This window comes from Ricinus communis, chromosome 3, assembly GCF_019578655.1.
Source record: "Ricinus communis isolate WT05 ecotype wild-type chromosome 3, ASM1957865v1, whole genome shotgun sequence".
NCBI lineage: Eukaryota > Viridiplantae > Streptophyta > Magnoliopsida > Malpighiales > Euphorbiaceae > Ricinus > Ricinus communis.
The window spans coordinates 20,515,227-20,532,932 of NC_063258.1; the positions used below are offsets into that span (position 1 = coordinate 20,515,227).

The 17,706-nt window shown below is 30.0% G+C and overlaps 1 protein-coding gene across 14 annotated transcripts; it reads right to left on the reverse strand.

Annotated features, from left to right (window-relative positions):
• Positions 1-1,880: 1,880 nt before the first annotated feature.
• On the reverse strand, positions 1,881-13,369 carry LOC107262171 (FGGY carbohydrate kinase domain-containing protein-like). 14 transcript variants are annotated; one of them, XR_007215235.1, is made up of 12 exons: positions 12,481-13,366; positions 12,258-12,375; positions 11,252-11,946; positions 10,945-11,129; positions 10,284-10,336; positions 10,139-10,195; positions 9,572-9,604; positions 6,808-6,899; positions 5,795-5,849; positions 2,918-2,949; positions 2,702-2,758; positions 1,910-1,968 (listed from the first exon to the last, which is right to left on the reverse strand). XR_007215235.1 is itself a non-coding variant. In XM_048372216.1 (5 exons), exons 3-5 carry the CDS (start codon positions 11,293-11,295, stop codon positions 9,582-9,584), a joined length of 252 nt encoding a protein of 83 aa, XP_048228173.1. In that variant the 5' UTR covers positions 11,296-11,946; positions 12,258-12,375; positions 12,481-13,361; the 3' UTR covers positions 9,426-9,581. The 14 variants fall into 14 exon arrangements, 1 of the variants encoding a protein (XP_048228173.1); XR_007215228.1 differs by having other exon boundaries at positions 1,881-1,968; positions 2,702-5,849; positions 12,481-12,722; positions 13,093-13,369; XR_007215230.1 differs by having other exon boundaries at positions 1,881-1,968; positions 2,702-5,849; positions 11,252-11,335; positions 11,769-11,946; positions 12,481-13,369.
• Positions 13,370-17,706: the final 4,337 nt, after the last annotated feature.

Here is a 17,706-nt window from a genome sequence, read left to right on the forward strand (position 1 = left end):
AAACATCACTTCACTTGTCATCATGGTTTGTTCTATTTTAGGGATACATGGTAGCCAACTGTCTTCACCAACTATTGAGTTGTTACCCACATCATGACTTCTGAATTCTCACTTCACTATCTCCATATACGTTATTGTTCCACGCCAAAACAAAAACAAATTAGGATATTATATTTAATTAAATTAGTACAAGCAGAGAGAGGCAGGCTATTAATTCATTTGAAGGAACCCTCACCACCCACCTAACAATGTGATTTTAGCTACGTGTTAAAAACATCACTTGACTTGTCATCATGGTTTGTTCTATTTTCTATTCCTTCCTAAGGAAAATGGGGTATAAAACAAATCTCCTAATAACACTAGTCAACTAAAAATATGAGAGTCAACTAAAAATATGAGGTCCAGTTATATGTTTATACATAATATAAAACATGTACCTGTAGAAAAAGAAAAAAAGTGCATGAAGATTGAAAGGGATGCTTTCCTACTGTGTGACCATGAGCATTGCAATGCTCCACGATATAGCATGTACCATATGCAATACCCTGCACGGCAGCAAGGTATAGAACAGCCAATTGTCTATCACTTGTGTCAAGGGTCATGCCGCAAATAATTCCCTTTGTTTTTGGAGCTGTAGCCGGAGACCTATAGCATGAAGAAGTTAACAGCTCAAAAATCTATAACAAAACTTAGGCACTATAACCTGAAAAGGCCTTTCATCACTAATCATATACCTGTTTCCATGGAAGTTGGGAAGAACATGTACATCTTGTGTTAAAGCAGCAAGGAATGGAGCCTTTATGTCATCGATTATAGTCCTCAATTTATTGTTCAGTAGTTCAAATAGCGATATGTCTGGAAGACAAGGAAAAGTGATACAGGATCAACCATAGTTATTACAGGTGGGGGCTCAGGGGTGTGCCTGAGCAACGTGAAGTGCAACAGCAAAGAAAATAAAGAATTAAACTTCTGAAAGAAATTAAAACTTACACACACATGTACATATTGATAAAATCAACAATCTCTTATTCGTAATAAACGTTTGACAAAAACCGAGTAAATAAAAACTTAATGCTAGACACATGGCATAATTAACAATTTAACTTGGCATAAAGATAATGGTAGCATCAATAATTTAACATGGCATAACTAAAAGTCCACATGAAAAAAGAAAAGTTATTTGCTGCTTGTAAATGTAGGATGTGAGGTTTCCAAAAAAGTAGAGAGAAGAGGAAAGAAAAAAAGAAGAGGTTGTGAGAACCAAAGGACAGAGAACTGAGGGGCAGCAGAGACAGAATCAAAAGGTCAAGGACATAGTTTTATGGATTGAGCCAGTGAAAGAGTTTAACAAACGAAAAGTAAGAAAGGAAGGAGGAACTATTTGGGTTTAGAAAAAATAAAGGTAAAAATGAATAGAGAAGGTAGAGTAAAAAAAAAACATAAAAGAAAGATGACGACAGAGAGATAGAGGAGAAACCTGGGATTGTGATGTAGAATAATTCTGGCAGCAACGTCTTACCCCCCTTCTAATCTAAAGCAACATGAATTTCTTTCTTTCTTATAGTTGGTTTATTTTAATTTGGTATGCATGATCTTCATAAGTTCACTTGCATATTGAGATTAATGCTGGAGATTGTATAAATATGGAAACAGTTAAAGAAAAAGGAAAAAAATAACTTTAAACTAAAAAGCTTGTGCCTACATCTCCCACCTTTTAGTGTTTGAGGCGTTAAGGCCTGTGCCTCGTGCACCTTTAACAACTATGCGATCAATTAAGCCACATTACTACGTAAAAACGCATTAAATATAATTTAGTTAAAATATATATGCTGGAAACTGATATCCTACTCTGAGAAGCAGCACAATTTGCAAGGCAGGGAGAAGCAGCATGGTTTTCCATGATGTAATCTAATAATGCACCAGTAGCACTCTGCCCACCCTCTGTAAACCAGTACTTAGGGATCACTGCTGCAGGAATTGCAAAAAAAAGGCCTTGAGATTAAGTTCAGCAATATATTGCTGTGGACAGATAAATGCTGACTTTTTATTAAAGTACGATAATATGTATGCATGTCTACACATCCATGTCTTAAAAATCATTTCAAACATTCACAATACTCCAAAATGATAACCTGCCCCAGCATTATAATAATTTTCAGAGAGACAGACATTGATATTAGAAATTCTAGATGTTACCTGACCAAAAAGGTTCCCAAACCCCAGAAATGAACAGCTTGCTCTGTGATACAACCATATGACAAGTAGAAGTACCACAGACTAAAGCCATACGATGACATATTGTTTCGTTATCATGCTCTGTAAAGACAAAATTTATAAGAAAGTGAGGAAGTATCTGTTTTTTTTACTAGTAAAGGCAGTGCTGAGTAGAAAAGAAAATTAATGTAGTTTAAGGCTATGCAGAGGTGGTTTATTAATGTAATCAAACCTTCAACCAAATGACTAGACCCAGGCAGTGCTAAAGTATGGCATAAGAAAAAAAATGCAAGTGAAAATTCATTTAGGCAGTTTCTGCAACTTCTTCTCTATAACACATAGGCCATCAAAACTTTGAAGGAGCAAGCAATCTCATGATAACACAAATCAACTGAAAGTATGAGATGCAGTTATATATTTAAACATAACATAAAACATGTCATTACAGAAAAATAAATGCGTGAAGATTAAAAGCAATGCTTCTTACTTTGTGACCATGAGCATTCCAATGCTCCACAATTTGGTGTGTACCGTATGCAATAACCTGCAAGGCAGCAAGGTATGAAAGAGCCAATTGTCTATCACTAACGTAAAGGGTTCATGCTTCAAATAATTCCCTTTGCTTTGGATATGCAAAAGGAGACCTGTAGCATATAGAATTTAAAGCCTCAATGATTAATATAAAAAAATTGGGCACTATAACCTGAAAAGGCCTTATCTTCACTAATCGTTTACCTGTTTCCATGAAAGAATCTATAAGTGACACAACCTAGAAATCAGTCTTAACATAAGAAGTTCTAAAAAACACTTTCCTCTATGTTGATGGCAAGTTTTAAATAAAGTATCATGAAATTGATATCAAAACCAGTGCAATAATAAAAGATCTAATCAAATTATATCAGACTGAATCAGGTACCATTTTCAACTTAAACTAAGGGCTTAAATCCCATAAATTCTTGTATCGAAGCCTGTCAAATATTCATTGAATTAAGGGGTAATTGCAATTTTCCAAACTAGAAAGCAATCTAAGAAACAAGGAATATCCTTAATTCTAGTTTAGAAAATTCTCTCCGGGTAGTCCCTAGAAAAATAGCCACAAGTCAACATCCGACCAATTGGATCAAAGTGCCATTTTATACCCATAAACTACACAGACGGGAAACAAAATACCCAAAAATCAACCATTCATTTGTAGTAGAATTTGGCATATTAATTTTCAAATTTGACTGTCAAGAAAAAATTTAGTACAGAATTCGGGACATCAGCAAACAAATATTAAAATCAACCTTTAATTGCAAAACCAAAGCTCCCACCAGCAATGTATCAACAAATATATCACATACTAATCACATGGCATAAAAAAAAATAGATTTTCTCAAGCAATTAATCATCTAAAACTACTATTTACACATAATCAACAAACTGTCATCTATGACAGATTTCTGAGGCTCTACTCAAAATTGTCTCAAAAAATTCTAGGAACCATTACCGGTACCATCTTTTCCACATCACAGGGACATTAAGTCTAGTTTCATTTCTAATTGGTCTTGTGCCATTTGAAAAAGTGAACAAGGAGGACTAAATAAAACATTGTAGATACGTCAATCTGTCAGGTCAGATTGACCATGAAAATCTAATACTCAGTTTTACTTCCAAAACAGCAGAATTAGGCCTTCCACAAAATAAATAGTTTTAGAGGATGGATCAAAGTTTCTATAGGTTCAGATTTCGCCTCATTTGGAGTTGTGGAACTCTAGATAATGCTCAAACAAGTGGACTGTCACACAGGGGACAAAATCCCGAAATTCCAATCAAATTCACACTTCGAAGGACCAACCTAAAGTTCACATAATTTGGCATAGCACCAATCTAACATCTCATGCCACAATACAAAAATTAAGCCATAAACACAAAATCAAACACAACACAATCAATAATCATCATCTAAAGTAACCCAAAGCCCTTACTCACTTCATGCAAATAAATAAAATTAAAGAATAGTTACTAACCTAATTACGGAGATAGTAACAAAATAAGAAAATTAAGAAGTTATAATTAGCCCAAGAATCATTATCAAACAATGTAACTCTTGGAGTTGAAAGCTTCAAACTCATCATCAGTTCTCCAATTTAAACTCTAAATAGCCTTCGACATCGCTTGTGCCAATCCAATCCTTATGTATTTCGAGCTTCAATCTTCAAGCATGGACCAAATCTTACAAGCATCAATTTCCAATCCAATCATAATATCACATGCCCAAAATTACTAAACCCAACTCAAGCCAACAAGAAGTTATAGCGAGAAAAGAAAATTAGGACATAAATAGTTACTCGAGATGTTAAATTTAAAAACAAAAGGAGATATTAACTAAAACTAAATTGGTATGTTCTAACTTACTCATGCAAGAGGCCATGCATCTCTACAATATCTATTGTTGATGCCATATTTTCACTTTAATCCTCCTATTAAATGAAAACTAAACTTTATTCTAAATAATTATCTAATAAAATAAATTCCTGATATACTTAAAGAATAAGTGTCTTCTACATATTTTGACACCTCAAGTACTATTCCACTATCAAGCTATAACCATTTATTATTAACAGAGAAAGTATTAACTCATTTAATATCTTCCTCCTCCAAATTTTGTTATCTCAAATCACTTTAATCCTTAAATCCAAAATAAATTAACAATATATACTTAATTTATTTAAAATTCAAAAATAAAAGTGTAAACTACTACAATTAAATTCCAATTATTTAATCATTTTCTCGTAAATAATCATTTAAAATAACAACTCTCACCAAAATAAACCTAACACCACGAAATTACTAAACGATAAAATTTAAATTGCTATAAATTTTAGTGTAGTTTTTCATTTTCTCTTTGTTTTAAACTCGCATCATTGTGTCTGAGACTGACAACCAATATGTTACTCGATGTATTTGACATGTGAATTGTATGATGCATGAATGAACATGTGCAACTCAAAACATATGCGGACTACTGAAAGACCATCGGACACAAGGCTCAAGTTCAAAACTTAGAGAAAATGACAATGCTATTTTGAAAACATTTTTAATGATTTTTTCAATGCTTAAAATATTTTTGAAGCTATATAGAAACATCTTTATATATAGGTTCATTTCAAACTCTAATGGACCATGATTCCCTGAATATCGGACTTTTGAACCCTCTAGTCATCCATCAAGAACCTCTTGGACACCTAGAGGTCCCTACTTTCCCTATCCAATTAGCATCAAAATAATATAAGCATAAACAATCACATCAATATTGTTAAACAGCAATCAACAATAGTCGGGGTAACAAAGCACTTCTAGACTAATATTATCCCTCAAGCTTGCACCCTCAATACAGATGGTCTGATGAGTGCCCCATCGTCTAAGAGATTCAACTCAATCCCGCTAAGCAATTAAAATCAATTTTTCACACAATGCATGCACACATATCATATTGATCACTTAGTGGCATCAATCTCATTCGCATTTAAAGGCATGCTTAATGCAAATGGGAGGGGATAACGCATATACATACATATGTGTATAGTATACTACTCACAGTATGACGCTCCATAAAAAAGCTCCATGCACCACGCTTGGCGACTTCAGGTTATCTAATCACAAATAGACAAATTAAGGTTATCTATTGTCCATTCCCACACAATAAACACAACAATCATCATCATACTATATCGCAACCAATTCAATTCAATCATCAAACTAGAAATCAATTCAAAGAAACAAGGAAGATCTCTAATTCTAGTTTACAAAAATCTATTAGGCAGTCCTTAGAAAAAATAGCCATAAGTCAACCATTGGATCAAAGTGCCATTTTAACTAATCGAATTTTTTATTTTATTCAACCCTATAGAAATATAATATAAATATAATTCGAATTGATTCTTTTTTTATTATTATTAAAAAAAAGAATCAAAGAGTTTGTCATTTTTATTTTATCAATAGATAGAATGTAAAGACAAGTCAAGTAAGGGTTTATTATTTTTTGTCTAGAAATGTCCAAATTTTTATGCCTAACACCCCATATATGTTTAACTTATTTAAAACTCTTAAATAAAAAATAGAACTACTACAATTAAATTCCAATTATTTAATCATTTTCTCATAAAACAATGTTTAAAAAAACAACTATCATCAAAATAATCCTAATATAACACCACGAAATTACTAAACGATAAAATTTAAATTACTATAAAGTTTTCCTATAAGTACCCATAGACCCATCGGACCAGCATTGATCTTGAGGTCCAGGACATCCAGATTTCGTTGGTGTTACAATCTTCCACCCTTATAAAAGTTCGTCCTTAGAAATTCTAAGATAAAGTATCACTTTTTAGGTTCTAACTAAGCACGAACGAGCTACACATAAAGAGTCAGCTCAAGAGCAAGTTATCATAGTCTTACGGTACTGAATTTAGTGCATTTTTTGTTAAAATACATGTTTTAAAAGACAAATTCTTTTTCACAACAAATCCGCACAGTTCTCCTAAATCTGAAACTCACTACCTACCTGATGCAGGAGAAGGAAAATATCAAGAAAAGGGGAAATCGTACCTCTCAGTCAGATGGCTAGACTGTTCAAATTTAGCCGCAAATGGTCTGAATGAATCATACTCAACACTCCAGCTTTCTTTTCCTTCTCACATCTGGAATGGAATCATGCAGCTAAGTGAAAATTGATAAACCAGTCATAAAAGTTTTTTTGTGTCCCCAAAGTTATGAATATTTACAACCTCATTTCAAAATTTCCGTCTGAATCAGAGTAAAAAAGGAGAAATCATCACAGCCATGACAAGAATGCATTAAAAAAATATGATTCCTAAACTGCATCATTGCATAGCAATAATATTTAACAACACTGGCAAGTGTCAACTCTTCATATAAAAATTCATTGCTTACTTCCATATGTTCTTCGAGTAAAACAGAGAGAAGGAAAGTAATTTCTAAGTAGAATAAAAAGAATGAAAGCCCAAAGGTTCAATCCTCGGAGTAAAGGATCACTCATGCTTTGTAAAATGTCAAAGTTATTACAGAAGACTCTGATATAGACAATATGATAAAAATTATAAAAATAAAACATGCAGTTTTTCTATCAATAAATGACCAAGATAATAGTAGAAACTTCTATTAGTCACTTGACAGACATAGCTTTCTACGAATGAAAGCACAATAAAAAGCTAAATATTTGTTGTGCTGGATTTATGTATTCCATGAAACGTGTAATATGATTTGCACTGTAAATTTGACAAGAAGATTAATTTACTGGTATTTATTTTGCTTTTATAATATAACTACATCTCCCAAAGGACATATAGATAACCGAGAAGCAACCAATGATATGGAAGAAAAGAACAATTGGCAAGAAAGCATTCATGCAAGTTGCATGTCTAAATCTTATTGGCATACATGGAAAAACTACGAGGGGTAGTAGCCTTACAACCAGTGAAAATTAAGCTACTCTCTCCTAGTTTGTATCGTAGAGCATTTCAGACGAAAGTTCAAGATATAATACAAGTAGAATCATGAAAGTATTGATATCAAGAATCAAATAAGTCATTGTTTAAAGCAACTATTAAAAACAAAGAGATCTGACTGTTGCTTAATGTAATTATTATATCAACATATTTGTTACATTATGTACAATTTTCATCCAACATCCAAATTCCAGTAAAATCTCATCCTAGCAGACCTATTAGCATAAAAATGCACAAGTCTCATGCTTTGGCAGGGAAATATATGGTTTCTATTTTTTTGTATTGTGATAAACATTAAATTTAAGCAGTTGTCATTTATAATTGCTACCATATTAATATCATTTCAGAAATTCAAACATGTGCAAGTTCAGTATCACAACTTTAATTAGAGAGATGAAGAAGAAATAATGTTAAAATCACACATTGTTTTCATATAAACAAAACGTGCAAAAGATACTATTTACTAACTTTTACATTTCAAGCATCACAAATTTTATTTATTTAACGACAAAAGCAGGCAACAAGCAATTGATATAACATTTCAACAACTTATGAGGAAAATGAAACTATAATACTTATCATTTTAAAAATATATATGCACGCATATATTCAAACACAATGGCAAATAAAAATCAGTTAAGACATAAATAAACAAATAAAAGTCCGACCTGAAACCTCGTCTTCCTTTTCTAATATTTGATTAAATAAATGCGACACTTCCTCTAGAAAAGAAACTAGAAATCTGAAATATTAAAACTAAAATTTAAAGAAAATCAAACAAATTTTAATGCAATTGAATTGACAGACAAATAATAAAAGATATTTTTGGTCTCGCCATAGGTATGTATTGTGTGATTAAATAGCACTTCTTTTTTATGCCGAGATCGCCGCATAGTTTTGACTGTGGAAGTAAATATATTTAGTTTGAAAACAAAGAAAGAAAACTAAATATTAAAATTTAAATTATGATTCTTAGTACCGAGGAAAATGGTACCATAAAAAGGAATTAGAGATGCAAGAAAGCGGTTAGAATCATCATTGTTAAATTAGAAACAACGCCGTTGGAGTGCATTAGCATGTTGTATTTGCCTCTTCCAGCTTCATCAGCTTATTGTATTGCCTTTTGAACAATTCTTTTTTCAATTTATTTTTTCATGAAATTGAAGCAACAAGTGGTACTGGTTAAGAAAGGGAGAACAGGGTAAGTCTCCTGTTTTCTTGTCAAGAATAATACATGAAAAACTCCAGCACTTGGAAAAGTAAAACAAAAGAGAAAATATCTTTTTATCTTGCCAACAGAGAGTCAAAATAGTAGAACAACAAAAGCTATCAAAACTTCAGTAAAACAACAAAATAACCAAAACCCATTAAAGAAAAGGCACTAAAAACTATCAAACGACATGCTACTTTTTGGGATATTGCTCAATATTTACAAGTCAAGAGTTGTTTTTTCTTCTCTTGTTTCTAGTACTGCTCCAGTATGCAACAAGTTTGTGTTAAATATGTAGAGAGAAAATGTTAAAAATATATATTTATCTTGAACAGTTCTCATTAATTTTCCATTTCTGAAATAAATTCTTGTTTTCTTCTTCTCTTGAGACCAATCATTATTTAGCGGCTATGTAGCTTTCACTGATAAAGAATGAAGATTAGCATCCCTATATGCTTACTGAAAATACAAAATATAGTAATCCAGAAAAAGTATAATTCCTACTCCTGTAAAATATTTTCATACTGACCAAATGAACTTTTACCCAAGTGTATGTAGTAGTACTATTAAAGAGTATAGGAAACAGAAACAATAGAAGCAAAAATTACAAGAACTGAGTATTATCATAAGCAACCTGTTATGGTTTATGAAGTCCCCGAACCAACTTCTGCAAATTAGAACAAACAAAACGGTATCAGCATAAAATCAAACCAAAGAACCATATTTTCATGTCCATCAACACAACTATCAGAAATCAGGTAGCATCACAGAAACAAGAGCTTTTAATTGAAATGATCAAGAAAAAGAACAGAAGACAGGGTATTGTGATTACTACTAAAATTGAGGATTTTTACTCCTATGTTGCAGCGGATGAAATATGGAGACAACCTGACAATTGGGCTTTTTTGCTCTGTTTGAATCAAAGGATTACTTTTTCAAAAATTCAAAAATTCTACTAGTGGAAGAAAGGGAGATTATTATTTTTCTTCGGCACAAAACCCTAACCAAACAGGCATTCACCTGTTTTCTTTTCTTTCAAGAATAACAAATGAAGCTCTAACAATTAGAGAAATAAACAATTTTTTTTTATTTTGCCAATAGAAATCGGAAATTAAAGAAACTGATCGCATACGAAAACTTCATTAAACCCATTTGAAGAATAAGAACTAAGAAATATGAAACGACATGCTAGATTTCCGACCTGTTCTTGCCAGAAATCTTGATATCAAGTGTCATATTTGAGATCCCTTCTCTTCTGCTGTTAAGTGTATTGGCATTTAGAGCTCCATAGCAGTAAAAAGCCATAGTACAAAACACAAGTATCAGCTTGCAGTTTAGTATCTTACATAGTTTCCTCTATCGGAAAATTGGAATTCATTTTTGGTTTCTTGTTCTGGTGCTTGGCAAAATTAAGAAACCAATATATTAGCTACAGTTTGCACAACTAACACATAATACCATTAAACTAGAAGGAAGATAAAAGATCTAAGGCCAGGGCATCAAAAAAGTTGCAAAGCAGATACAGGAATGTAACCCACTTTTTCCATACTCCTACCCATCCATTTGAAAATCCCTATTGTCCACCAAAAAAGGAACTAAAAATTTCAACTTAACTTAGGGATAAATCCCATAATTCCTGATATTGAATGTCTGTCAGATATTCATTGAATTAATTAAAAAAATAACAAACATTCTTTAAAGTCTCAAGCTATTAAAATCCATCTCACAGTTTCCGGTATAAGAATAGGCCTTATAAAAATTAGATGCACACTAAAGCCTTAACAAGAATACTGAGTTTCTAGAACTTAAGCATAGTATCATGACAAATTAGATATTGAACTGATAGGTATAACAAACTTAATAAGTCCACAAGCAGCTATACATTCCCTGTATTTTAAGTTTAAATTTTGGTTATCACAAGTCTAGTATCACATAGAAGACAAAGTATGTCAATGATAAACTATCATAAAAATAAAATGCACAGAACTCCTTATCGTATAAGCATACCAATCTTAGCATGATGACCATCTATAAGATCACCCAAGCCAATCTCTTCCCAAAAGTCACCATCCCATCCATAAGCTTCCATATCTCGAGAATCTTTTTCATTCATTTGCTGCTTATGTGCATGCCCAAGATATGTCCATTTGCATACTGTGGTACATAGACTACAAGTATCATCTCCTGTTGCTCTAAATATCAAGAAAAAACAAAGAGATCAGCACAGTAGCATCAAATATGCAAGTATTTGACTGGTCTAGGAGAATCATATACGAGTATGAACGTTAAGAATGTTTGGAGATAAAATAATTACCTGTATGACAACCAATCACTCAAATACATCCATCTAAACACCATGGACCATGACTCCTTGCAAATTTTCTTTCACCCATAGAAGCTGCAATATTTTCAATACTAACACAAACAAATACAGCACCAAAAAAGAAAGGCAGAAGAAGAACTTATTTTCTCATCAATCTCAATATTTGAAACTCAGAATCAATCAAAGCACTTATCATTCTTAAAATTTTGAAATAAATGCACTGTAGATTAGGTCTGATATAGCAATAGGAAGGCCATCTTAGAACAACACATTATCATTGTTCATAATAAATCATTTGCAAGAATTCAATTGAATTACATTCTTAGAAAAACATGTCACTTATAGTATTATGATTTCATTTCTTCAAAATGCCATGTTCTTTTTAAGTTGAAAGAATCAAATTCTAGCAACTATGATCTTTCCAAATAAAAACTGACTAAAATCGTGAACTCAATAATATTGAATTCTTGCAATTTCGAGAGTTTACAAACACAACATGAATAAGTACCTTTGGAGGCTGCATTTCAGGAGAAAGGGCCCACCACAGTACTGTAATACTGGTGAATTAGAAAAATTAATCTTCTCAGCTTGTTTAACAGCTTTATGATCCATCCAAACTATAATATTTCTTCTTGAATCCCCACTCTATGAAACTGATACTGGTGCTCCATTAGCATCAACAACCACTAAAATTTTTTTTTTTTTCAAAAAGAAAAAGCAACCTTGTTTAAAACAAAATAAAAATTGAATATACAAAAGGCAGTATAGCCACAATTTCTACCAAAAAGGCAATTGAGGAATTTAATGTAGAACAGATGAGATCAATTCTTGTACAATCATGTCATTTTTGGCATGATTTCGTTACTTCCAGAATACCTTGTTTTTATTTTATTAAATTGAAAGAATTGAATTCTATCAACTATGAGGTTACCAAACATGAAAATATCAATAAAACAGAATTCCACTACCCAAACAAGGTAAAATAAATATGACAAACCAAGAGAATAAGTAGCAGCAAAACCAATGCCAGTAACTTCTTGACCAGAAACATTTGCAAGTGAACATGCTGACTTCACAGTTGCACATATTGCATGCCATATATCTGTTGACGATTGCTGCCATAATTTAAAAAATAAAAACAAACCATAATCTTTTATCAAATGAAGCTAAATTTAATTTATTTTGTATGAATAATTAAATAAATAATATAAATCAATAACCTCAATATTCACATTCTTTCCAAATTTGAATTGGACTACTAGACGTTCATAAGAGTTTCCCATTCTCATCAAATAAACCAGAGCATGCGATTCCTGTACCGACGTTGACTCCGAGAAAAACAGACCGACGAGGAATGGCTGTGACGGTGGCAGTGGACATCTCGACGGAGAAAGGAGAGGAGGGATTGGAAGAATGGTAGAGAGGACCGTGACTCCTGTAAATTTTCTTTCACCTATACAAGCTGCAATATTTTCAATATTAACACAAACAAATACAGCACCAAAAAGAAAGGCAGAAGAAGAATCTATTTTCTCATCAATATATCACTTTGACACTCTTAGAAAAATAAATTATCATTGTTTAGAATAAATCATTTGCAAGAATTCAATTGAATTCAACACAAAATCCCGACCAAACAGGGCATTCTCCTGTTTTCTTTTTTCCATAAAAACAAATGAAGCTCTAACAATTGGAAAAATAAACAATTTTATTTTTTATTTTGCCAATAGAAATCTGAAAATTGAGCATACGAAAACTTCATTAAACCCATTTGAAGAATAAGAACTAAGAAATATGAAACCACATGCTAGATTTAGAAAGTTCAGAGTTACTGTTTTCTTCTCTTCTTCCTATGACTGGTGCGATAAGCAATAGATTTTTGTCAAATGCTTGAGAATAAACCCATTTCCCAGGTTTAAACAAGAAAGTAACAACAATCAAACTAAATCTACAGAAGAATAGAAGAGATGTATTTTGATTAAAACTGAAATTGAGGATTTCAGCCATAGGAGAATCGCAGAATTCATTGTGGGTTTCATTCACAGATGGGTGAAAGGAAAATAATGGAGGGACAAAAACGTTTGGGATGCTCTTATGAGGATGGACACTTAATATTACTCATCAACGGTAAAAAGACTTCCTAATTAGCTACATTTTCATCTTCCTAGAAAATCCTTTTTCTTTTATTCCATTTCTATTTTATAAATAATTTCGAAATTTTAATTTAAAGTGAAAGATTTTTAGCTTAGCATTTCTATGTTATGAAAAATGATTCCCCTCAATTTATTGACAAAGAAAATACAATTGTAATAAAATTGTAAATGAAAATAAAAATAAAAATTAGATATTCTAACTAGAAAATTTATGTTTAATATAAGAAAATCATTTTATCTGTCAATCAGGACAATAAAAATATCATTGGACACATAAAATTTTCACCATAATCAACTATAATATTTTTTATATTTTCTCTAATAAAGAAAATAATTTTTTAGTTTGTCTTTAAAAGATCTTATTTACTTAAGTTTTTTTTTTGATATTAGAATAATAAGTATATTTATTTTATGCAATATAATATTTATATTAATTTTGTATTATCCTTTTAAAATATTTTAATTTTTTTTATTTTATCTGTTCAATATGATTCATAATATGTAGTAATATTTTCAATCCATTCCATAAAATAGAGTAATTATTCTTTTCTTTATTTTAATTAAAATTATTTAAAAACTTATTTTTATATTTTAATAACAGCTATTCTTAAAGATGTTTAGAAATTATTAAAAGCACTAACAAATAAAAATTTTGAAAATAATAATCATAAAAGTAAATTAAAGAGGAAAGTTTAATGCAAAAAAAATAAAACTAAATTTTGAAAAATATTTTATATGGTATTTTATTGATTTTGTATAACTTGATAACTTTTTATTATGACTAAAATAGTATTTTAACTCTAAATATTTTTATTTTTATCCTGTCTTAACAAAATAGAGTGCAATAACACTACCAATTGCAACTATGGCAAAAGTTGCCAGATAGGCTTCTCATAATCAATATTATTTTTTCACTTCTTAGTGTTTTTTCTTCAAATCTTTTGGGTACATATTTTAGAACTCTATGATCATTAATCATCCATAATTGAAAATAAATAATTTTTAGTAGTATATATATTAGTCATCTTGAAAAATAAATAATTTTTAGTAGTATATGTATCGATCCTCTTACAATATGTTTCTTATTACGTTTAATGATCTTTTTCACCATTTACATTTTTCATATCTTTTCAAAGTTTTATTATATATCCTTCGAATATGACTATGTGCATGAGTTTATAATTAATTATTTTATTCGAACATATGATCTATTTTTAATTAAAAAAAATATTAGCTAAGCTATACTTTCTTTATCTGAAATTTAATTTTTAATCATTTCTTTTTCAATTTATATACGAGTTATCTTTTTTCTCAAAGTTACAACTATATTTTATCAACCCAAACAATAATCTTTCTTTTTTAATTTATAAAATTCTGTGAAAATTGACTTATGCGTCATAATTTTGGTATATATGACACAATAATAGCAAGAGGAATTAATTTAAGGTCTGATGTGAATAATAGATAGATGGAGTAATTTTAAATCTAACTAGAGAGCAAAAGGGACAGAAAAATTTATGATGATTTGTTAATGTAAAAGCTTCACCATAAATCATGTAGTTATTGTTTTTAAATGCTTATCCAAAGGATATAATTTGGTATAACTTTTCATAATTATATGTGATTTATCTTCTTAAAAAAAAAACATACACTCGTCTTAAAAGAGATTTAAAATTGATTATTTTGATTATATTAATATTTTGATAGCATTTATCTGAAAAATGAATTAATGCTCTCTTAGATTTAATTTTATATATTATTTAATTCTTTTCATTAGATTCTTTTATCAGTCAATCTAGTCAAAAGACATAATTTATAAATAAAAAAATAACTTAATCTTCAAATTTCATAATAAATATGAAAGAACATATTATTTTTGGTAACTCAATTTCAACTAGGTATTAATTTTAGCTTGGTGAATGTGCCACTTAAAATCTTTTAAAATTAAGAGAGTGCTTGACAATGTTATTGGAAAATAACTAATAATTTTTCAGAAAACAATCGATAGCTACAGCTTCAATTTACAACAACTCAAATTTGAAACTTCTCACAAACCCTTAATTTTAAAATAAATAGAATAAATTAACTTTCCATTATTTAGTTAATCTTATTTACTATTGTTTTAATTTTAATTTAAAATAACTTAATTTGAATTTCTTTTGCAAATAAATAAATAACAGTTTAAATTTTTTATTAAATCCCTTAAAAATATTAATTTAATATTAAGAAATATTTGTTATTTCTTTTATAAATAATTTTTTTTAGAAGAATAAGTAATGTTGCACTTTAATAAAAAGGAGAAAAAATAATTAAATTAATATTTACGTCATTAAAAATATAAACGACAACAATTCATCCATAAACAATCATATTACTAAAGCCTCCTTGATCAATAATTCACACAACCGTGATACAACTGATCAATCACTAATAGAAATTCCAGCAAAGGTGACAGAGAGCAACAGTTTCGTCTTTGGTTCGACCCAACTCTAGATTTTCATAACTATTCCATCCTCTGAATTCCCTCACTGTTGTGTAAGTGTTAAGCCTCAAGTTAGTCCATTTTGATTTTCTTAATTTGGGTACACAATATTTTTCAATATAAAATATTCATAATATTTATCAATGATTACTTGAGATATTAAATTTATAAACAAAAGGTAAAACTAAATTGTTATATTCTAACTTACTCACGCAAGAGTACATGCATATCCATACCACATATTTCACTTTTATCCTCATATTAAATGAAAACTATTATCTTAATAATTGTATAATAAAATATACCTTCGATATAATAAAAAAAAAGTGTGTTCTCTACATATGTTGCCACCTCAAATAATATCCCACTATCAATCTATTATTATTTGTTTAGTCAATCCATCCTAATTGAGAAATATAAATCCACTAGCAACCGTTTATTATTAAAAAGTTTGATTCATTTTTATCATCATAACTATTTTGGCTTTATATCTGAACTTCTAGTTCCATCCTAACAGATTCTATACTAATACTGCAAATGAAACCATTGGCCGAAATAATTGTTTCTTTTATATTTCATTTTGTCATTTGTTTTGATTTGCTAGCTTTTCTCATCCGGCCCTAGTTAATGTGAATTTAAATGATTTTTATAAGAACTTAAGATAGAAAGTAAAATATTAACAATTTCATATCAGTTTCTTAGATGCTATTTCTAAGTTGAATATCAATTTTAACTAATTTTTAAGTCATCAAGAATTTATTCAATGATGTCTTATGACTAGTTTTTCAACGAATCAGTTTGAAAAATCATATTTTATTTACAATTCTTTCAGGATCTTAAAAGTTCTTCCAAACCTCCATTATGAGTACTTAATTACTAAGGGTGAATTTGAGAGATTGAGCAACTTTAGCCTTTTCTTGAATAATCTTTAAATTTTAAAAATTATTTTTACAAAAAGCAGATAAATGTATGTTTTTCCTATAAATGATTTTGAAAAAAGCAATAGTGTATATTCAAATATGTTTCTTGAACACCTAAGCGCAATCCCAAATACACCGTAAATGGTAAGCGAAAGATGATTCTAGTGGTTTTAGCAGCTAGAAGCTTATGCTATAATAGTCATTTTAATTATTGATAGACCTAAATTTTATAAACTCAATCCTTCTCGTATTATTAATAAGCATTACAACATATTTACTCTAGTTTCTCACATTTTAAAATTCAATTTAATTTTGATTTTAATATAATATTATGATAAGGTTGATCCGATTTCATTCCGTAAATCTAGCCTTTTATTTCATAAGTTATCGGATTAAATTTAAACAAACAACTTAAAAATCAAATTTATTTAAATAAAATATTAAAAAATATATAAATAATGAGAATCAACCGCCTAACTTATTAGTTGTAATTGTTTTAATTATAATTAGACCCAAATCTAATAAAGTTAACCCAATTTTATAACCTAAACTTTAAAATATTAAGATACAATTTTATAAAAAATGTTATATACCATTAAATATTAAAATAAATAAAATTGAAATTTTCAACATTGCTTTTAGCTCTTAATTGCAAATCAATTACCAAGTCCATGATTCGGTCAATAACATTTTATCATTCACAAGACAACGTGTAATCTAAACAAGGTCAGGCTTTGTCACTTGTGTGACATGCACATCTCTCACCTTCACCACTGTATTTTTGCACTGCCATCTGTAGCCAATTGCCCATCTCGTGCTCTCACCCCTACAACTTGCCATAGTCCTTGTCTCTCCCCTCTACATTCTTACTCAAACTTTTCACTTTACACA

Excerpts from the sequence above, each read along its gene's own strand:
- LOC107262171 (XM_048372216.1), bottom strand. The coding sequence starts at position 11,295 with ATGGTGTTTAGATGGATGTATTTGAGTGATTGGTTGTCATACAG. Across the intron at positions 11,130-11,251 it reads AGTGATTGGTTGTCATACAG|AGCAACAGGAGATGATACTT; the intron begins GTAATTATTTTA and ends CTTGATATTTAG. Across the intron at positions 9,605-10,944 it reads TGGTCATCATGCTAAGATTG|AAGTTGGTTCGGGGACTTCA; the intron begins GTATGCTTATAC and ends TCTAATTTGCAG.